General features: G+C 36.4%; 1 protein-coding gene across 9 annotated transcripts in view; it reads right to left on the reverse strand.

Annotated features, from left to right (window-relative positions):
- UTRN (utrophin) overlaps positions 1–23,503 on the reverse strand; it is a 497,326-nt gene that overhangs the window by 317,466 nt on the left and 156,357 nt on the right. For all 9 annotated transcript variants that reach the window (XM_025997956.2, XM_072719084.1, XM_025997957.2 and 6 more), the window contains 8 exons: positions 23,079–23,320; positions 22,736–22,916; positions 20,198–20,343; positions 19,318–19,530; positions 8,078–8,188; positions 7,260–7,415; positions 3,368–3,538; positions 1,361–1,540 (listed from right to left, as the gene is read on the reverse strand). In XM_025997956.2, coding sequence (XP_025853741.2) covers positions 1,361–1,540; positions 3,368–3,538; positions 7,260–7,415; positions 8,078–8,188; positions 19,318–19,530; positions 20,198–20,343; positions 22,736–22,916; positions 23,079–23,320 — 1,400 coding nt within the window. The remainder of the gene's footprint in view (positions 1–1,360; positions 1,541–3,367; positions 3,539–7,259; positions 7,416–8,077; positions 8,189–19,317; positions 19,531–20,197; positions 20,344–22,735; positions 22,917–23,078; positions 23,321–23,503) is intronic.

Below are 23,503 nucleotides of genomic sequence, written 5' to 3' on the forward strand. Positions count from 1 at the left end.
GAGTCATTATTTTGGCTATAAATACATAGGAAAACAAAAATATGGGTAAAAAAACTACATAAAATTCAAGTCTAAGATCATTCACTAGGTCTCAAGATTAGGCATACATAATATTACATATTATGTTTACAGAATTTTAAATTTTAAATTCTCAATTGAGTAACCTCAGGTATTTTATGTTAGACAATACAGCTAACTTTTGAACAACAACACAGGTTTGAACTGTGTGGATACATCTATACATGGATTTTTTTTTTACAGTACAGTACTAGAAATGTATTTTCTCTTTCTTATAATCTTCTTAACATTTTCTTACCTTACATTATTATTATTGTAATAATACAGTATGATACAAGAAACATGCGTGTTAATCGACCACTGATGTTATCAATAAGCTTCTGGTCAACAGTAGGCTGTTAGTAGTTAAGTTTTAGGGGAGTCAAAAGTTATAAACAGATTTTTGACTGGGTGACATTAGACATTAGGTGTGGTCAGTGCTCCTACCCGCCTTCCCACCCACATTGTTCAAAGACCAGCCGTATGTTAACATTAAGGAATGAGGTTTTTTTGACTTACAGCTTTCTCATTAACCAGTCTGAATTATACATACTTATCTTAGCACAAAATAGATTCTGAACAAGCAAGTATTGAATGAATTTAAATATCATAGCTGTGACTGTTTACTATTTTAGGATTTACCACAATACATTCATTTTAGGTTGAACTGAATTTCAATTATATTGTTTATAAACTGAAATGCTTCTTAAATCTTTTCAGTAAGATGCAACAAAAGTCACAATAATGTCAAAACAAGCAAGTAAAAACTTAATTAAAAAAAAAAAAAAAAAAAAAAACTAGAATCACATCTACATCTTCAACAGCCTAGGAGAGAGAAAATGGTCCAGGAAAATACGAACACATGCAAGTTGTTCTTTCTTCTGTCAGGTGATTCTCTAACTTCAGACACCAATCATAATAAAAGAACCTCAATTCACCTCCATGTACTAACCAGGCAAAACAAAACGAAGGAGAGGCTCACATTACATTGTTCTAGTATTTTAGAATTGGAACGGACCCTACAGATCATCTGAAATATGAAAATCTTGACGTCACATATAAAAAAAGTAAATTCTAAAGATACAAAACAGCTGTCCCAAGAACCTTCTACTAATTGAAGGCGGATCTTGGTTTCCAATTTTTTTTATCCCCAGTTTCTTTTTATACACCTGTTATCCAAGAACGACTTTTCCCTTATGATCTCATCCCAGAAAAGAAAAATCGAGTTTTTTCCAAGATATGGAAATGATCAATACTTTACAGAGTTGGGTCTCAGAAATATGTCACTAATAAAATAACATACCTCTAGCGTGTGGCACTTTCCTCGAATTCTGTTACACAGAAGTTGGTAATTCTCCAGCACAACATTCAGCTCAGACGTCAATTCCTGGCCACCAGAGGGCGCTTTTGCAGCTAGTAACATGATGTTGTCTTTGAGAATCTTCACTCTCACCTCCTTCTGCAACACGTCCTCTTTTGCCCTCTGTTCCAAGAAAGGATGAACTTGAAAACTGTCTCCCTTTCTCAGTAACCAATGTCTTTCTTTTTTTAAAAAGATAATTAAACCAAAATTAAAATGCCAACAAGATTCTAACTACCGAAATGGGACAGTGTTTAGGTAATAATCACTACAGAGAGTACCTTTCAAATAAGAATGCTAACCATAACGTTTACATTTAATAACAAGCAATGTGAACACCTAAGTCACCCCTCCGTAACGGACATGAAGTATTTTCAAAATCTAGGCTCATGATAAGAATATAAGTGAGATAGTTTTAATTAAACAGTAGAGGTCTAAGCATATTAAACTTTAATAAATAAATTCTCACAAAAACTGAGATGGAGTAGAGGTGTCATTTAAAAGTAATTTAAGTAATTTAAACATATCTTTTTTCTCCTGGAACATGGGTGTAGCTATGGTTCTGATAACTAATAGCATTTCGAAGATGATGAAGTTATACTAGGAAAATCTAATCTAGAAATAGCTTCTTTCTTGACTCTCCCTCTGTGCTAGGCATGAAGTCTCACTTTCAGGAAAATCAGTCCAAAACAGTTTTTCCCTTTTCCTTTCAGCTTTATTCACTACTTAATGGTTTTAAATTTCCCCTGGTTGTGGTATAGTAATTAAGTAGAGTGGTTTTTAAAATCATAATGGTTTGGAAGAATAAAAACAAATAAATAGAATGTTGCCCAATCAAGGTTTTTAAACTTATTTCTCCAAGCTCTCATCCCTAGTGACTTTAAGAAACCACAAAACTACAATGTCAATAATATAAGGGAAAAGAATAAATTAAATAAGATGGTTCTTAACGTGGTAGGCTACCTTTAAAATACCTCATATTGAATATTTTAAAAGCTTTCCAAAAAACTACCCTAAAAAAAGATGTTTCAGTGAAAACACTACATACAAGTACAGTAAAAGTCCCTTAATCATATTTACTTGATTCATATTCAATAATGCGTTGATGAAATAATAATCCTTTTTTTAAATTGCTACACAGAGATTTTTGCTTTAATTATACTTTTAGGCAAGTTAAATTCAGCATAAAACAGTCAATGTGTGGCTTAATCTTATTTTTTTAAGAAAGAGCCTTTAAAACACTATCTCCTTTGGCATGAACACTGAAGGACACTTGAAGCAATGTTAGAAATTTGGGAATGATGCCCAGTTCTTTCACTATACAAAAAAAGAAAGCATTCAAGACTACTGACACAAGGATATAAGTTTATAGGAAATCCATCCTGTGGACCCAATTCCTATAAAATCCCTTGACAATGTTCCTACTGCTACTCTTACCTGCTCTAAAAAAATTTTGATATTCATGGGTTTCCCATGAATTAACAGAAGAATACATTTGATTAAATGAAGACAAATCACAACTGAACTGGGATGTTGCCCTTGTTCCTAACAAAAGACAACTCTTCTTTAAAAATTCTGGAAACAGTGCTGATGGTTGCAAAACACTGAATATAAATGATAAAACTAAATTTTTGAGTCATTCTCTATGGCTCTCTGAGGTTCGAATGGAAGAGATGGTCTCAGGGGCCTTCATAGATTCAAGTCATGGGCCAAACTGAACAAGTGGAGTCTCGGCTTCCTTTTCCTCCTATGATCATAATACCTATCTTTCCATATTTTTCCCAATTTCAAATCCAACTATGAAAGATTATATGTACATATTGTGCTTTACAGAAGATAGATTGGTTCAATCACTCATTCATTCATTCATTCATTCATTCATTCATTCATTCATTCATATTTAAGGGAGAAAGGGAGCTATAAAGCCTATTGACACTGGCCCAGACTCACCTTCATTTCTTCTACTGCGCTCTCTAGTTCTTCTGGTGACTTGTACTCAAAATCCCTCTCCAGATATTCCTCCTCTGCCTGGGTCATCCACTCCTGCATCTCTGCCAAGTCTTTCTTCAGGTTCACTGCTTTTTCCTGACTTTCAGACAACCTGTTTTTTTGAATAGCAATCTGGAAAGGAAAAGCCATTCACTCGAATAAACAAATGCTAAAACATGAAATGTCAAGTTCTAGTTTCTAATATCTAAGGACATGGTGATAACTTTCCACAAAGAGTCTTGTTTAAGAGTCTTGTTTCAGATAAAATCCTTTATACATTTTGTGCTGATGATGTGGAATATAAGCAACAATGAAAACAATAATTATAACTGGGATTCTGTACCACATTTCAGATATTTATCTAATCTGGAAATATCTACTATAATTTTTAAAATGCATAACTTTTGATAGAGTAATCTCAAAGGAAGGAATCTAATCTATAGCAAAAAAAAAAAAGCAGATATTTTAAGGAAATTTACTTTAACATTGTTTATAGTAAAAAAAAAAAACCTGGAAGCAACTGAAATGCCCATTTTCTCCCATAAAACACTGCTGTACAAAATTTTGGTTTTTATAATCTACTATACTTCTGTACTGCACACAGACGCAAAAAAGTTACATTAGGAAAAGGTTTTGTCTGATTTTCCCTCCAACCACAAATGGACTTCTACTGTGAGAGTAGACACCATCCCACAGAGATCACCCAGTGCTGGCTTCATTATTCACTATTCCTCCCACTCAAATTGAGTCTCAGAGTTGTGGTCACCATGCCAGGGCTTGCTTGGCTGCAAAGCTGATAGTGACCAAAAGCCAGCACAGGAATAGGACGGCTCTCCTGAGAGAAAGGGAGAATCCTTAGAGGCTTTCTTGTTCTCACTCTCCAAACAGGATCACAGACATAAAAATAGAAAGAGACCAAACAGAAGCTGCACGGTGCCCCAGAAGCCTCCTGCCAGCAGTCTATGCAGCCGTGGTTCCCAAGTCCTGCTCATCAGCACTTTAAGTGGAGTGGCTGTTCTTAAATATATATATAAATACAGATCCCTTGGGTTCCACCTCCAGAATACTCTCCTCACTAGTAGTTTCTGGACACTAGTCAATTATATAATTCTCATAGATCCAGAGACAAATAAAGACACTGTAATGAACTAAAAAAAAGGGGGGGGGAGACTCAAAAACCATAATTAATTATCCTGAGATTATATACCTCATATTTTTTCACATTAAAATGTTCCATGTTTCATATATCATGAATACGACATATGAGATTAGATTGTCTTATTTGGTGATTGACTTTATATGTCTATCCTTTCTTAGCAAAATAAAAATTTGGCAGCATTATATTTGTCCAAAACTTCTTCAACCTTTATATTCCTCAACGGAACACAATAGTCTGGAACTGCTTTTAGATAATTGCTCACACAACACATGGTTTCTTTCTTGCTGAGGACACTTAAAATTTTCCCATATATTTACTCTCATACAGTGAATTAATGGTAATTCATAATTATGTCCAAGTTGTCATATCTGTATGTATGTATATATGTAGATAGATACATAGATCTAAATATCCATGTCTTTTTTTTTTAAGATTTATTTATTCATGAGAGACACAGAGAGAGAGAGGCAGAGACACAGGCAGAGAGAGAAGCAGGCCCCATGCAGGGAGTCCGACGTGGGACTTGATCCGGGGTCTCCAGGATCACACCCTGGGCTGAAGGTGGCGCTAAACGGCTGAGCCACCCAGGCTGCCCTAAATATCCATGTTTTTATGTATGTATGTACCTACCTACCTATCTGTCACTTTCTTTGCTCCTTGCTGATACTTCCAAACCATTTTCCTTATTTACTTTCCCCCAAATATCAATAAACTCATGCACAAACCATCAGATTATAGCACACTTAGAGAAATCAGAATTTGGCCAGAATAGACGATATTATAAAATTATTTTCTTAAGTGTGGCAATGGTATTGTAGTAGACAGAAGACTGTCTTTATTCATGACATAAGTACTTAGTATTTAATATTCATGATAAAGTATTTAGGGATGAAGCATAATGATAGTTTCAAGTTCCTGTCAAAGGTACATTTAGGAAAAGCGTGAGTGCGTGCGCGCATTTGTATGTGTGTGTGAAGAGAGTGAAGGAGAGAGAGAAAGCAAATGTGGTATAACATTAACAACTGGCAAACTAAGGAATGGGTATATGGCTGCTCCCTCTACCATTATTTCAAACTTCTTTTAAGTTTGAACATATTCAAAATATGGAATTTGGAGGAAAACAATGAAAACAAAATATTCAAGAATGCAAATATAAATTCTTCCTACATAAACATTAACCAACAAATATTGCATGAAGAGATGTAGACCATCTAAGGGCTGTCTGTGGAACATTCCTGTATTTCACCCTCTCCTCCCATTCTCACCTTTCCTCACTCATGTCAGCTTTGTGTAACCTCACTAAGCGAAGCAGAGCAATCAGAAGAGAGCTACACTACATTCCTACTATACTTGGTTATCTTCTTTCCATTACTTTGGAGAAACTATCCAACAGCAATTCTTTCACTGAGAGAGTGGACCTCATCACTCTCACATAGGGCAGACTTCCCTCTAGAAACTATCTTCTCTCAAACTCTTCTGCGTCATTATTTTCTCCTTTTAAGTGAGGTCCTTCTCTTTGGCATACAAATAACCTGTAATATCTCTTATTTCTAAAAATTACAAAAACACCTCTTTGGGTCCCCAGGTCCCCACACCCACCCCATTTCTCTGCTCCCTTGAATAGAGAAATTCCTCAAAGTTGATTATACTTGTTGCCCCAGGTGTTCACTTCCCATTCTCTTCTCAAGACTCTCCAATGTGACTTTCTTCCCCCCATCCCACTGGAACTACTTTTCTCAAGGCCATTTAAAGCCTCCATCTTGTCAGATCTAAAGCCTGACTTTCAGTTCTCCCTGACCTCAGCAATCCTCAAGATGGGCACCAGGGAGAGCTTTCTACACCTGGCCCTGGGGCCTCACAGCCTCCTGGCATTTCTCTACTGGCTGACTCTAACTTCTCAGCATCTTTGGACTTACCCTTTCCTCTTTTCAGCAGTCAGTCCTGAAGAGCCCCATCTGCAGGCCTCATAATCTCACTTAACTCTTCCAGTATGGAAATCACTGTTCCACCTGCTCTCACAGAAAAGTTTCCCTTCTTTGAGTCTCACCATTTCAGCAAATAGTACAACTCAAGTGGAAACTCTGAGCAAACCCTCAGCTGTCCTGAACTATTCATTCCCTTTCCAAGATCACATGTCCAATCCATTACAAGACTCCTATCTCTATTTTCAAAATAGTCCAAACCTAACATTCCTCATCACCTCCACTACTATCTCTCTAGTCTAAAGGACCAAGACAGCAATAACCTCTTAAATAAGTCTGTTTTCATTCTGGCTTTCCTGGAGCAAATTACTCATATGATAATGTCAATTCCTTGCTCAAAACCCTCTGCTTTGTGTGAATAAAATTTTAAAATTTTGTTTCAAAGGCTATATACAATTTATCCCACCTACATTCTGACCTCAGACCTTACCCACCTGCTAATTGCTCTCTTCATTCTATTCCAGCTTCACTGCCTTTCTAGTTCTTTGCTGAACATGCCAAGCTCATTTGCCCCAAGGAGCCAAATTGGACAATTGGTACCCTCCCTTAATTAAAAGAAAAATCCATTTTTTGCCCCAACCTGGCATCCATGCTATAGTTATTCTAGGCCACTGTTTTTCAAACTGGATGGGCTATAAAATCAATTCAATCACTGAAGAGAAGGTACAATCTGCCTCTTAAAAACCACAGATAGCAAAGTTGAAAAACTTACCTCCTTGCTAAATTTCTCCAATTGGGTTTGGTAGTCAACTAGTTTTGTCTGCATCCAAGTTTTGATTCCAGCAACTGGATAGCTTCGAAGGTTAGTCTCTATTTCTTTCATGTCTTTCAGAGATGATTCCACTGTTTCTATTTCATTAACAAAGCCCTGAAATATAAAACAAGCCCATATTGAGTTCATTCCAATATAAGTGGGTACCATAATTTTAATTTGTCTCTGCTTGCATCCCTGAAAATGTTATAAAAGCAGAATGCTTGGGAGTCAGTACTTTTAACTACTTAAGAAATAGTGTGCCCTGAGAAATTCATTCCACCTGGGTGCTTCATATAGCCATCTGCCAAATCAGATTGGATATAGTTGACTCTCAGCAGGGAATACTACTCCCAATTAATTTAGAGAGGCCTAATGATTTCACCAAATATAAATTGCATGCAGTATTATCAGCAATTTTACTCATTAAATATGTTTTTCTTTAAGTCTCACCGTATGGCATAGTAAGAGCAATATACAATTGGTAATATGACACTAAAATTATCATTGGAAAATGAAATAGCAGCTCCTAATGAATTAAAATTGCTCTTATTCTCTCCATGCAAAATTCTATAACCCTAGCCAAAAATGAAAATGTGAATAACCAGTCATTCTTTTAATAACTAGAAAGTCCAAAAAAAGGGTTTATGATGAGAGATATTTTATCTCGGTTTATTGTCATGTCATATTCTTGCAATTTTAATAATAGCAAATAACAAAGAAGAAGAAGAAGGAAATGTTATTTATTATAGCAGAGTCCCTAAATCAGCAGAACTCACACAACACTGGTCAAGTTGACTTTGTAGCCCTTCAGCGTCTCGTTGGACAGCCTGCTCTTTCATGAAGTCTTTCACACCATCCATCCACTTCTCAATGACTTTTGAATCAGCCTAAGTAGAACACAATAACAGAGGGGGAAATTACTCAGTGACACTCAACCTACTGCATCTCAAGATCTATTCCTACTGAAATAAAGGCAACGTTTCACAACCTTGATAGCATCATTTTCATTTATTGTATTTCTTTTTTAAAAATCTTACAAATTTGAAAATAAAAAATCTTCCAAATTTGATTTTCTTGATGACTGACTCAAATCCTCAAGAGATGACAGTCGGGTGATGATTCTCAAAGTTTCAAAATGCTCTACAGCGAACCAAGCTACTTTGCTAAAACGCAAGCAATATCAATGATTAAAAATTCAAATTACAGGAAATGCTTTTCTAGATGTAACCAGCTACAAAAAAATCTTTGGTTCTCACAGAAGTTAGAACAGACTATCTCCAAAACTTAGCTACTCAAAGCAGGAATAAATTAATAGCATCCTGGAGTAATAAATAAATACAATAGATTGCTTGCTCTTAGTTTTGCTGTTGGACACCTTGTTACCTAGGAACCCCGGATAGTCCTACCACTCAGCTTCATCCTTTCCTCCAATATTTACTAGGCACCCACTGCAATCTTAACTGTGTATGGTGCTGCAGCTCAAAAACAAGTGAGAAAGATAACACTTTGCAGAGAGAAGGAGAGACAGTAACATTGGAACTGGGCCACTAACACCAATAGGTATATCCAACTTGATCTCCAGTACTAGAGCAAAGCAATGGTCATTTCTTCCCAACACCTCCCATTCTGTTACTGGTCAGTCTCACTTGTGAGTTTCCCTTAAATGGAGCTGAATCTGTTCCCTTATATCCTGTCAATTCTTTGCTTCTTGTTCAACCCTAAGAATGGGGATACATTTACAATCCTGCTCAAAAATGACCTTCAGCAACCATTGTTGTCTTCCATTAGTCTCCAATTGGCTAAGCATTCCGGATTCCTTCTAGGATGTCTCTAAGGCATGAGATCCAGGTATGGTACTCATCACACTCATCAACATGCTCAAGAAACTACACCAATGTTTTGAATGTCCTTATAACATACCACACAGAACCAATAATTCTTCTCCTTATAACACTGGAATAAATAGTAACAATACAACCTATTTCACATATGACTATTACACTCATAAAATGCCATCTAAAACTGTTTAAGTTTTATTTTTCTTATTGTAGGGTTGTTTTTGTTTCTTCCTTTGTTTATAGGTATATTAGTCACAGTATTATTTATGGTTAGCCAGAATTCCAAAATTGCCAAAACTACCTCAAAATTACATTTCCCTTATCTCATATTACTTAAATGACTTCTGGAATAAATTCAACACTTGATATTTATAAATATTATGTTTTCCCTTGTTATGTCAACAATAGTAGTTATAATAATAAGAAGCCAACAGAATGATTCAAATTTTTAGTCTCACCACTTTTGAACCAGCTCTTCCTCCTGGCTTCCTCTTATCTGCAAATCTGACAGTGGGCTGTTCTTTTTTTGATTTTTTTGTTGTTGGGTTTTTAGTTTTTTTCCTGGTGAAAACCAAGGCCAATGAGAGTGACTACCTGAGCATTTCTACCAAGACGACTTGTGTCACTCATTAATTGCAAAGCTTTCGCTTAGTTTTCAAAATATGGGAATCTACATAACACATCTAACCAGCTTGCCACCTCCTTCTTAAAGGATTGGAAACGATTTCTCAAATACTTTACCAAAGAAGTCAAGACTTGCCAAAAATGAGTTTGGGACCCATTATTTGAACCAAATGAGCACACGTGAAATGTGAGATTATGAATCTGTGTATCTAATAATGTAGTATCCCTCTTCCAAAAAATAAATACGTAAACACAGTAATTAAAGGAAAGAAGTCTGGGCAAGGCTTTTCAGTGGTGTCCACGATGATTCCTAGCAACTGTCACTTTCTTTCCTAAGCACACATAAGATCTCTGGTTTGTCATTTACCTATAGCTCTGCCAGGAACTGGCATCAAGCTTACTTCAGGTCTTAAACTTCTAGAAAATAATGTTCCCCACAAATCAGGACATTCATCCATCTTCATTTTTCTGGTAACTTCTCATAAGATGTAGAATGTGGCCAGGAGACGGAAAGTAAAATTCCCACCTTACTTGGGATGTAGATTTAGGCATCTGTAGGCCCTGGGGTGGTTTTCCTATCTAACTCCTAATCGAGGCACTTATACTCCATCAATAATGACCATCTGATACTTCCCAATTTACAGGGCTCTCTTCTAATGAAGACGGGGAGCAAAATGCACTTGTTTGGCCTTTTAGCCTCCCCTGTTGACAACTGTGCACTCTGCAAATGCTTCCAAATACAGCTTCAAAAACCCTTTCAGTCTCATTGTGTGCTTACCGCAAGTCTTTCCCTCTGTTCTTTAGCCTGTCACTGTTCTCACAGGCTCATGCACTCTTCCTCTAATGTATTATTTTCATTGGTGACATCTCTCTCTTTGTGTTTGCTCCTCGTCCTAAGATCTCACCACATTGGACTACTCAGTAAGACACACCCAAGGCAGGGGGCAGTGGGATACAAAAAGATAAAAGTACAAAATGAGAGAAAGTACAAATGTATCTATAGAGTTCATGGAGGACTTTTTTTTAAAACTGTCCATTTAACCTGGCACATCCTGCATGGTTACTCTCCATTCTAAACTACTTAAGAACTCAAAGCAGTGTTGCTGCTGTGTACCTTGGCAATTCATTAACTCTTAGTTGTGAATTAAAAAGCTGATGGTCTTCTGGGCCAAGGATTTTTGAAATTTGTAGGGAAGCATTACACTCTACAGAAGTTTTTTATCACAATCTGATTTGACTGAAGTGAGGAGACTCAACAATCCATCATTGGCATGTGAGGAATGGTATCAACGCCCTTCCTTTCCTCCCTCTGCCGGATACACACAGACCCAGGGGAGCACACACAATTCACACACAACTGTTCCTTCTCTCATACTTCAACATGAGAAAAAAGAAAGAGGAAAGCAACAGACACAGATAAGCCATGAAGTCCAATTGATCATCCCAACAGTAACAAAAGAAAGAGACAAGAATCTGACAATTTGTTTTCTACTAAAAATCCTTCATGTAATCCTGGCCACACTAACTTCTAAGAGAAGCAGTGGGACCCATGGAAAGAAAGACAAAAGTGTGAGTACGAAGGTTAGCACCTCACCAGTCACAAGGTCTTGAGAAACTAATTTCTCTTCTTTGAGGCTCAGCAGCTCATCTATGAAATAGGAATAATAACAACCAGCTCGCCTGGTTGTTCTGAAAAACAGAGATAATGTTTGGACAGGGTCTGGTACAAAGCAGGCATGCAGTAAATGCTATTATTACTAAGATCTATAAAACCAAGTGCTTTATTATCAAGATGAACCCATAAAGAGCTACCACTTCCAAGTTTAGGAATGAGTGGCCAGGGAGAGTACATGCTGGTATGAATCAATGTAATGTTTTTAACTGTTGCCAGCATTAATCCTTGTTCTATTCTATTGGTGTTTAAAAGCAACTGTTTGGAAGAGCTACTACTAGATCTTCTGAATTCAGCTCAGCAGAAGGAAACCCAGTAAATGAGGGAAGGCCTGAACTTTAGAAATTCCTGGTGGCAGCAGATTCTCACAGGATCTCCACCCTGTGGCCACACCATATGGAAGGGTTAATAGATTAGTAAGATCAATACTAGCTACAGCTTGTGTGCAGGTAAGTGTGGGAGACAGGGAGCTCTGCTCCACCCTCCAACACCTCTTCTTTCCCCAGAAAGACAATATTGTCTCAGTCTACCTGTGGCAAGTATTTCCTATGCTTAAAAAAAAATACTCAAGGTGTCTGCTCATCTTTAAATCAATCATACAAGAAAGAAATTCCAAAGAAAGTGCAAGAGCTCCCATGAAAAGCACCTCTCTGCACATTAAAAAATCACTCAGCTTACACACTTATGAGTTTCTATGTACAATAACAAGTATTTTTTCTCCACCTCCATCCATTTGCAGAATACACACATATACATTACCTATATATGTTACATGTTCTGAATAATATATTATATATTACATATATGTTCTGAATTATATATATGTCATATATATTCTAATATATATATAAGAATTGGATAATTTCTAATGTTCTCTCTCCTTTAGGGGACCTCATCTCTTTTGAAGCAATGTAAAACATTTTAAAATCCCAGTAAACTTCTAAAATAAATATCTGCCATTACTTCATATGCACAAAGTAAATAAACTGTAAGTACTAACCTAGGGCAACCATTTCTCATTCTTATTTATATTCGCAAATTCTGATACAAATATAAAATGACTAAGGGTATTTTGAAAACCAAAGTATCAAAAATTCAAGTTTTAGAAGGGCCAAAATTGTACACTGACCATCACTGCTCAAAAGCACAGATTTGTACATATCTGAGATGGGCGATACATGCTGCTGGTTACATAAAAGGAATGCAAGGTCATGAAAATAACTCCTTGAACCCTAAAACACCCTATCTCCCAGCCTAACCCCTGAGCTAGAGATGGAGGAAATCTGAAGCTTGGGAGCTCTGGATTTAAGACAATGGGATTCCAAAGTACACAACTACCTCCCAAGATTTTGTTGACAGCTAAATTCTTGGCATTTCATTTTGCTCTTCCCCATCTGTTGGAATGTCCACAGCTTTTTAAGCAACTTCTAACCCAAGAGAGAGGCAAGAAGTGTGAAACCAGAATTAAAACAGTAATTTAACATAATGAGGTTTCTATTTCACTCATGCACCTCAAAAACACTCTTTAAAAAGTGTCCCTTCATTTAATAGGGAAGAGCCATGATGACATCACTACATTAATTACCTGAAACTAAGAAGAATTCTTAAATCTAAGGTTTAGAATGCACCAATACTCCCTTTTAAACTAAAATGCAAAAAAAAAAAATGCAAAAAAATGCAAAAAAATAAAAATAAAAAATAAACTAAAATGCATTCAAAATGAGAAAGAAAAGAAAAAACTTTATAAGATCACTATATCAATCATATATTACCTAGAAAGAGTTAAATCAGCCATATTTCAGGTCACTCTTAACAAGATATGACCAATGTGTGTTTACTCTGAAATTCTTTCTACAGTAATTTCAAAGCCAGATTCTGCAATGTCTCAGAGCTCCGGCATAGCCTCTTCCACACCCTGGGTCAGAGCCCATCCAACTGGTCAGCGACTGACTGCAGGGATCTGATGACATAGGGTCCTTCCATAGATGTGTGGTCCATCTATACTTTACAGATCCAACCTCAGGAGAGAAATGCATCTGTAGAGATGTCCGTAGGCACCTACAAAGCAATTACTTCACATCCACTTACTTGCTGTTGGCCACACAAGGCTCCTGTAGTCAAAGAACTCCATTCTGGGGGAGGAGAGACACACACAGGTCTCATTTTAATAAAAGCTGGTCTGAGATGAGGGTTTGGGAAGGTGTCAACAGTGTGTAGAAGAATCACAGAGGAGGGAATAGTTAGCCGTGGGGATGGTGGTGAGCAAGACAGAACACTGTGGAACAAGCTTACTCTTAAAGGGTGAGCTCAGAAGAAGATGTGAATTCCTAGCAAGGAAGTGACATTTCGGAGAAATTGTCCAATGTGGTTTTGGTGATCCAAGACACTGTTTCCTCGCCAGACTCAGCTCATGAAGGAGGGGAGAGGCAGGGGGTGGCACTGCAGGAAGGGCTTCAGGGCAAGGAGGAAGCAGGAGCTAGGAGACGATGTGAATGCACCCTATCACCACGGCAAAGCCAACCAGATCTTTTCCAGAAGCAGAACTCTGGCACCACGGGGGAAGATGAATTCGAGAGGGAAGAGACTGGAAATGAGAGCCAGCTTTAGAGTGCAATGGGATTATCAGGGCAAGGGACTCTATGGGAGTCTGAACACAGCAGGGAGAGGCTATAGAAATGGTGATAAACATAAGACAGAGTTTTGTGTGGGCCTCATGAATTGTTTCACAATTTACAGTTATACCACATCACAGATCTTGAGGAAGAAAAAAGAAGCAACAAACAATACAAAACACCCATAGCTCCCAAATGCAAAGATACCATTACTGGTGATGAGAGATATACAACCAGCCTCCTAAAAGTTTATAATATTTAATCCCCATAATTCATTAAAAAATCAAGTAAAATCAATAATGAAAATATTAATATTCATGTATTTTTAAATGTTTTGCTGCCTGGAAGGAGTGGGAGGATTTTCTGTGAAGTAGTTTTTAAAATACCAATTAACATTTTAATTCCTAAGTACAGGAACTTAGGTCATTACTTTGGCATGGTATAGATAAAAAAAGAATTTAAGAACTTATAACACTGAATATGAATACGCAGGCCAAATCTCCACCTGTACAGCGAAACCAGCCATGAAGACAAAGGAAATAGAGGCAGATGAAAAAAACCCTATTTGCCAACAAGTAACAGAAAACTAAAATTTGCACACCAACAAACAACAAGATGTTTTTAGAAGTACCACAGAATGGAAGAAAAAAGTAAGCACGTAGCTATGAAATACTTTTGAAGCTGAAGTATGCTGTGCCAATGAAAGGCACCATCATTAGCAGTAGTGGGATTCACACTCCAAGCTCATACATTTGTGTGCTATTTAAATATCCCTCATGAAAATAAATAAATAAATAAATAATAAATAAATAAATAATAACCAACCAACCCACCCTCGTGGAGCTCCAACATCATTCATTTCTATTAGGTGAAAAAAATTATTAGAATTGGTAACATTCATGAGCTTTTCTTTTGGACTGGAATCTGTTAACCCCCAGAAAGTTCCCTTTTTTTTAATCTAGTGATTCAACACTTCCATACATCACCCCCTGCTCATCCTAAGTGCCCTCCTTCATCCCCATCACCTATTTCACCCATCTCCTCACCCCTCTCCCCTCTGGTGGCCATCAGTTTGCACTCTACAATTGGTTTGTCTCTTTTTCTCTTTGCTCATTTGGTTTTTTTTCTTAAATTCCAGTGAAATCATATGGTATTTGTCTTTCTCTGACTTATTTTGCTTAGCATTATACTCTCTCACTCCATCCATGTCATGGCAAATAGCAAGATTTCATTTTGATGGCTATGTAATACTCCACGGTGTGTATGTGCGTGTGTGTGTGTGTTTGTGTGTATTCACACATCTTCTTTATCCAGTTATCAGTCAATGGACACTTGGGGTCCTTCCATATCTTGTCTATTGTAAATAATGCTACTATAAACATCAGAGTACATTATCCCTTTGCATTAGTATTTTTGTATTCTTTGGGTAAATACCCAGTAATGCAATTGCTGGATCATAGAGTAGTTTTACTTCTAACTTTTTAAGGAAACTCCATTTTGTTCTCCACGGTGGCTGCACTGGTTTGCATTCCCACCAACAGTGCACAGTGCCCCCTTTTCTCTACATCATCTCATCACCTTGTGTTGTTGTGTTGTTGAGCGCAGCCATTCTAACAGGTGTGTGAGGTGATATCTCATTGCAGTTTTCACTTGCATTTCCCTGATGTAAGTGATGTTAATAATCTGTTCATGTGTCTGTTGGCCATCTGGATGACTTCTTGGGAGAGAAGTATGTTCATATCATCTGCCATTTTTAATTGGATTATTCATTTTTGGGGTGTTGAGTTTTTTAAGTTTATGTATTTCATATAATAACATTTTATTATATATGTCATTTGCAAACATCTTTCCCCATTCCATAGTTTGCCTTTTAGTTTTGTTGATGGTTTCCTTTGCTATGCAAAAAGCTCTTTATTTTGATGTAGTCTCAAAGTTTATTTTTGCTTTTGTTTCCCTAGAAACGTACCTAGAAAGAACTTGCTATACTGATGTCAAAGAGGTTACTGCCTATGTTCTCTTCTAGGATTTTTATGGTTTGAGACCTCACATTTAGGTCTTTAATCCATTTTGAATTTATTTTTGTGTATGGTGTAAGCAAGTGGTCCAGTTTCGTTCTTTTGCATGTTGTCCAGTTTTCCCAACACCGTTTGTTGAAGAAATGGTCTTTTTCCCATAGCATATTCTTTTCTGCCTTGTTGAGGATTAACTGAACATAAGTAATTGTGAGTTTATTTCTGGGCTTTCTATTCTGTGCCATTGATCTATGTGTCTATTTTTGTGTCAGTATCATACTGTTTTGATTACTATATTTGTTATTTAACCTGAAGTCCAGAATTGTGATACCTTCAGCTTTGCTTTTATTTTTTAAGATTGCTTTGCTATTCAGGGTCTTTTGTGATTCCATACAAATATTAGAATTGTTTGTTCTAGTTCTGTGAAAACCACTGTTGTAATTTTGATAGGGATTACATTAAATGTGTAGGTTGCAGTATAGACATTTTGACAAAATTTTTCTTTAAATCCATGAGCATGGAACGTCTTCCCATTTCTTTGTGTCTTCTTGGGACCCATTATTAATATTAGCTGCCTTCAGGAAAGGAAATGGTATTGGGGGAGGGGCAGGGAACTCTAAATGTTCACTCTAATACTTCTCTATTATTCAATTTCTTCACAACAACCAGCCTCTATGTATTAGTTATATAGTTAAAAATGCATTTTAAAAATAAACAAATCAATCACTTTTCTCCTAAGAAACATCATCCTAAACCAACACACTGAATCAAAAACCTACTGTGCTTCATGCCTTAAAGACAAATAGAACTTAAATGGCTAGAAAACTGTACATCAGGTCACTGAAGGGAAACAATGCTAACCTCTAAAGAATATTTATTTGTAATTAGCTTTGGTGAAAAATTAAAGTTTCCTAAGTGAATTGTAAGTAGTTAAGTAACAAGCAATGCTTTCAAAGCAAAGCAAATAAAGGAGTAAAAGTTTTCTTTATAATAAAAAAAAAAACATATTTCAATAAAGAAGTTGCACAGTTAGGAAATACACACACTATCAACAATCTTGTAGTTAAAAAATAAAGAAAGAATAGCTGGACATTATCAATCTGCTACTGTGATAACAAAAAAATCTAAATATTGGTTATTTATCATGGAATGAATTTGGCATATATTCCAACTGGCCACTCTAAGTGCCTGGGTTTGCTACATTAGTATAACAACCCACTAAAGCCTAAAGCTGGATTACTATAGCCACAGGACTCTCTTTTGTGTTTTGGAACACTCTTTATTCTCTTTAAATTTCATATTTTAAAAAAATTCCATATTTAAATACTGGCACACACTTAGCTAACCCCAAAATACACTTCTGGAAGTCAAAAGATTAATAACCTTTGGGTTAATCTTCACCTGTAAATTTCTCTTAACTACATCTTAGATTTAAATTGAAAACAAAGCACTGCTCTTTTGAAAAGATGAGAAATATTTCATCGAATATTGCTCCACCTTCACAGTATTGACATTTAGGGTCAGAAAATTCTTTTGTTGTGGGGGAGGTCTTATGCATTAGCTGTGACTTTGGCCTCTACCCATGAGAAGCCAATAGCATACCCCCTTCCCTCCACAGTTGTGACAACCAAAAAACATCTCCGAACATTAACAAATGTCCTGGAGGGGGGTGTGGGGTGAGGTGGAGGGGTAGGGGTGGCAAAATCACCCCTGGCTGAGAACCACTGGTAACACAGTGCTTGGACCATAACCACAAATTTTACGATCATGAATAAGACTAATTATGGTTTTTGAAGTTGGGAAAAACTACACCTGAAGACACATAAGGGGAAGTGGATCGGCTCACACAAATTAAATGATTCAAAAATACTAAGCAACACATAACACACCCCTCTTCAAAAATCAAGCTTTATTCTAAGGAGACCTCAGTTTTGGTAGAGAACTGCAGTTGGCACTTAGGAAAAAAAAAGTTCCTTCTACTAGCACCACACACACACACACACACACACACACACACACACACACAGAAATGTCACCATCTTTATTTTCCTGGTCATTCACTACAACTGTCCAATGGGGCAAAGAGTCTCCCTCTAATTTCAGCAGTCACCATGCTTCACTTGTCTCATCTTTCTTGATATCTTCACACGGATCTGTACAATCTACCCACCCCTCTCCTACCACATGTTCCCTGATTTTGATTTTTAAAGCATCATTTTCATGAATTTTGTCTTCATTCTCAATCTTTTCACTTTTTTAACATCATCCTTTACACAAACTCTCATGTATATATGAAATACATATATCTATATAAAGTCTCATCTAATCTCTTAGAATCTAAATCCAAATATATACATAACATTATATTAGCTATAAATTAATGTTGGATATATATACATATCCAAATTTAAATCTCCTATTACTAATTTCATTTCATTCACTGAAAAACATTTCTTGACTGCCTTCTCTTTGCCAGGCATGAAACCAAAAGTCTATCATGAGATACAACACAAAATACCAAAGTAAGGAGAGACACCAGGAAAATAGGGCAAAGAGTCCATTTGATTCATTCTTCCTCCCAACCTTTCCTAGGAGAGAACCAGGCAATTTGTTCAAGACCACTTCTCCATATTCCTCACAGGTGAAATGTTAAAATCCTAGCTTATCTGAAATTGACTTTTATTACTTTCTCCTTACTTTCTAACCTTTGTCCTTTCGTCTGGAACTTTATCACTGTTTCATCCGTGGGCATTTTCAGATGTAGCAAAGGATCCTACTTCTGACTTTCATGTTCCTCAAATGACCTGCTTTCCCAATTGGGCACTGTTTATCGATGGTCTAGTTCAGATTTTTATCTCCAAATGTCTAAAGTCTTCAAACACCAGCTTCAAGGACTCAGCCGTCTGCCACTACCTGGGCAATTTTACCACTCCGACAAAGTTCCCCTGCAATCTAATCACCAGTCTGAATATCACGCAGATTCTGCATCCCTGAAACATTACTTTGACCAGTTTTAAGTAATTTTCTCTTATCTTCAAGATCCAGTTCACCTCTACAAATAAGCCCATTTGCAAAGAAAAAGCAAATAAGTGTGTTTTCCAGCACATCAAAAGCAAGTTAGAAATCCCAACTTTCACACATAATAAATATGGGAAATGAGAGAATGAGAAATATCCAAATAATAGACACTAGAGTCTTATTTGATAAATTACCACTTTGTTCTCTAATAAATTTACACACCATTAGCTGTAGATTTACCTCAAAAGCTCTGAGTTTGGAGGTAACTTCTTCAAGCAAATGCAGATCTTTGGAAACCTTGACCTTTAGTTTATTCCACTTTCCCTGAACATCATCAAATTCTTGCTTATACATTTTTTCTACATCTGGAGAAATAGTTTTCTCCAAAGCCTTTGTTTCTTCTGCAAGTGTATATAATGTAGGTCTCTGATTCTCAAGGATTTCATCAAGGGCCTGGAAAAAATTTTTAAAGATTAAAATATGAACAATAATTTGTCTGTACAGACGTAATAATATGGGCTATAAAAAGCCTGTCACTTTTTAAAAAGTATTCAATTAAAAAAGAATTGTACAAAAATCATGAAAAAAATACACATAACCAAAAAAAGTTAAAGCTTTCCCTTCGTGAGTTGTGTGTGGGCCAGAAATAATATATTCTCTACACTAAAATCCAGTAAAACAATGCACTCAGTGAGGATCAAGTGTGTGCAGGGCTCAATGGCTGATCTGTTTTGTATGATGAAATAATGCAGAGTCATATATCCTAAATGACCAGATAAGCATTTTTATTCAACACAGAAGAAAGAACACATCAATTCCAGTGATATTCATTTTATTAAAGATATTTTAGCAGATTATGAACAGGTTGGTAATTCTAGACTAATTACAGTAGAAGGAGAAAATACACTTTTATTCTATTAGTAGTATTCAATAAGTGTCTCTTCTTTTAGCCAAGGTACTACATTATTGTAACTAACCTTTAAACTATAAGGAACTTTCGACCAATTTTGACCAAAAATAACTACTATTTTTTAAATAGCTGGAAAAAAATATTTCAAAATAAGTGATAGGAGGTATTTAAAATGACTCCAGACTTCTAAGACCTAAAAATATATATTACCTTTTTTTCCTGCAGGGCCTTCTCCACCTTTGTAAGATCATTCAAGACATTCAAAGACGTCTGGGCCTTACTTTCTGAATCATTCAGTGTATTTTTCAGTGTTTTCAATGTTTCCAAATATGCACGTACAGGTTGGCTCTTCAGTTCTGTTTATTTAAAAATACTTACTTTTAGAAAATAATGTTAGGAACCTTATATTGTTATATACATACCATTAATCTTCTCTATATAAGTGAATCTTAATACCTAATAAGTTAAACTCCACAATTAAAAGTTAGAAGGGCCTCTGTTAGCTGCTATGACAAATCATTCCATTGGCATTTCTGAGAGTCAGACAGTGACTTCATTCCTGGGGGTTGATGTTTGAAATATTAACTAACTCACTATCATTTTTTCTTTATTTGAAAAATGATGATGAGACATGATGAAATGTCTCTCTAAAAATGGTACTACAATGTTTCTTTTGTCTCATATAATCTCCTTTTCCCCAGTAGCTACACAAAGAATAAAAGAAAACCAGGATCCCCTCAACCAGTCTTCCTCTGAGCTCAAGTGGGTAGACAAACCACCATTTACAGAGTGGTGGGCATTTCCAGAAAGCCACAGCCCAGCTATGGCAGGTCCTATGAGAGGTACTGACTGCAGAAGGCAGCTGGATTATGTGTGTCTCTATCATTAAGGTAAAAATCACAAACAAGCAACACTTGTGTGAAAAGGAAGTAAGATGATCTGGAGTACAAAGATGTGAGACCAACGAGAAGCAAACATTAAGAAATTAGCAGCATTGGTCACAACCACCAAATGCCCTCGACAAAGGGATGGAGAAATAATATGCAGTAGACTGCATACAATAGAATATTATTCATCCTTAAAAAGGAAGGAAATTCTGACGACATGCTGCCCACATAGATGAACTTTGAGGATGTTACACTAAGTCACAAATAAAAAGTGCTGCATGATTCCACCTATATGAGGTATCTAGAAGAGTCAAACTCATGGGAACAGAAAGTAGAATGGTGGTTGCCAAGGGCTGGAGGAAGGAGGAAGTGAAGAGCTGTTGTTTAATAGGTACAGAGTTTCAGTTTCACAAGATGAAAAACTTCTGGAGAGCAGTTGCATATATATTTAACACTACTGCACTCTACACTTTAAAATGGTTACAATATGGGGTGCCTGGCGGGCTCAGTTGGAGAAGCATGCGACTCCTGATCTTGGGATCGTGAGTTTGAGCCTCCTTGCTGGGTGTAGAGATTACTTAAGTAATAAACTTTAAAAAAAAAATAAAGCAATGGTTAAAATAATAAATTTTATATTATACATATTTTACCACAATTAAAAAACAAAAAAAAATAGATTTTGAACTTTTTTTTCAGTTTCAAGGTTGGGAACTGTGTTGTAATGTTAAATAGATGTTTCAGTGTACTACTTTTTCAATTTACTATTACAAAATACACTTTTGTTTTTGACAAGGATCGATTTGAAGGCATGTTTTATAAGAGTAAATTTGAAAAGCAATACTCTCAAACATCTATTTTACACCTTAGGGTAACTAAATTCAATGAACAAAAAAGCATGGTGTCCAAAACCCTTTCCAGAAGAAAGACATGACATATTTGCTTATCACGTACACATATAGATTCCTACAAGTTATTACACAATCGACATTTGTTACAAGAAGGGTATGGTTCAACATATAGCTTTTTAACATGCATTACCCATAACATTACATAATACAACACAATTCCTGACTTATATAATAGCTAAGGACAAAAAAAAACCCAAAACTATGAGAAATGAGCGCTCAAAACAGTTAACAGTTAACTTGCCAAACTCAGGTTTATTCCAAAAGTAAAAACTCTTTAAAATTTTTCAGACATTGAGGGGCGCCTGGGTGGCTTAGTCAGTTAGGCATCCGAATCTTGATGTTAGCTCAGGTCATGATCTCAGGGTTGTAAGATCAAGCCCCACATTGAGCCCAGCCAGCATGGAACGTGCTTAAGATATTCTCTCTCTCTGTGTCTCCCCCCGCCAGCCCCTCCCTCCCTCTAATAAGTAAGTAAATAAATAAATACATAAATAATTTCAGACTCTGAAAGATAAACATAATTTCTTTTCTAAGAGGAAAAGGTATTGCCAAAACCTGAACCATTCTGAGCAAATAGAAGTGATCATTCTTTTTAGCCCTACTAGTATTGATATTAGCCGGCCTCCTTCAGTAAAAGGGAAGAACAGTACCCTCTAAAAAAACTCCTTAAAAATTATTATATCTTCTAAAAAAGTTATTTTGTCCTAGTAGCATGATTTTAGAGCAGGTGAAAGCTGTTTGTACTTTTCTAAACAAGTGTGAATCCAAGGAATACTAAGAATATACTTTAAGACCCCGAACAGTAGCAGGCACGGAGGAAAACAAAATGTGGCTGGTGCAAAACAAGCAAGTGTGCTCTTTGTCTAAATATCAAGGGTAATTTTTTAATTACAGCAAACTGAGAGAGAAGATAGTAGAGTCATCTAATAAGAAAGCCAAAAGAATGGGTTTACCATTCTCCAGCTGTTGCTGACGATGCTCTAACTCCTGTCGCACAGCTTGGTAACGGCCCAGAAGGCTCTCGAAGCCCTGCTGGACAAAATCTGGAGCCAAAGGCCGCGACTTCAGAGCTAAGCAATAGGTACGCGCCATTTCAATCTTGGGGTGGAGGCCCAGGAGATCTGTCAACTCCCGCTACAAAAGAGAAAATTGGGTCACGGAACTCATTGAAGATAACTATCCTCACAGAAAGTTAATCAGAGCAGCATTAACCTAAAGTTCATGATATAAGTAGCATTCTTTAAATACAGGACTAGGCAGAGAATGCTTTCATGTTCTGGATGATTCTTTCTTTACCTGACAGGAGTCCTTCAAACTTGGCAAGGGCTGCTGAGGAGCTTCTGAAAAGGGAGTGTGTTTTACCCACTCCTCCTTTGTCTTTATTATCTTTTCGAGATCATCAAGCTGCTTAAAGTAAGCATTTATATCTTCCTGTAGCTGAATTTTTCTTGCCAGATCTTCCAAATGCTGTGATATATCCTTCCATTCTGAGAACACCTTCTCCAGAACATTTTTTATTTCTTCTGTAGGAATACCCTCTATGCAGACATAAAAAATAAGCAGATACTACATATGTTATTATAAAACTTGTTTTGAATTTGTTATAAACATTCTAGCCTATTCAAAATAATGAGGTGATGTCACATATAATGATCACTCCCTTAAGTCCCTTTTAACATAACAACAAAATTATAATGATGCGGATAAGAATAACTATGCTT

Source organism: Vulpes vulpes, chromosome 1 (genome assembly GCF_048418805.1).
Source record: "Vulpes vulpes isolate BD-2025 chromosome 1, VulVul3, whole genome shotgun sequence".
NCBI classification, from domain to species: domain Eukaryota; kingdom Metazoa; phylum Chordata; class Mammalia; order Carnivora; family Canidae; genus Vulpes; species Vulpes vulpes.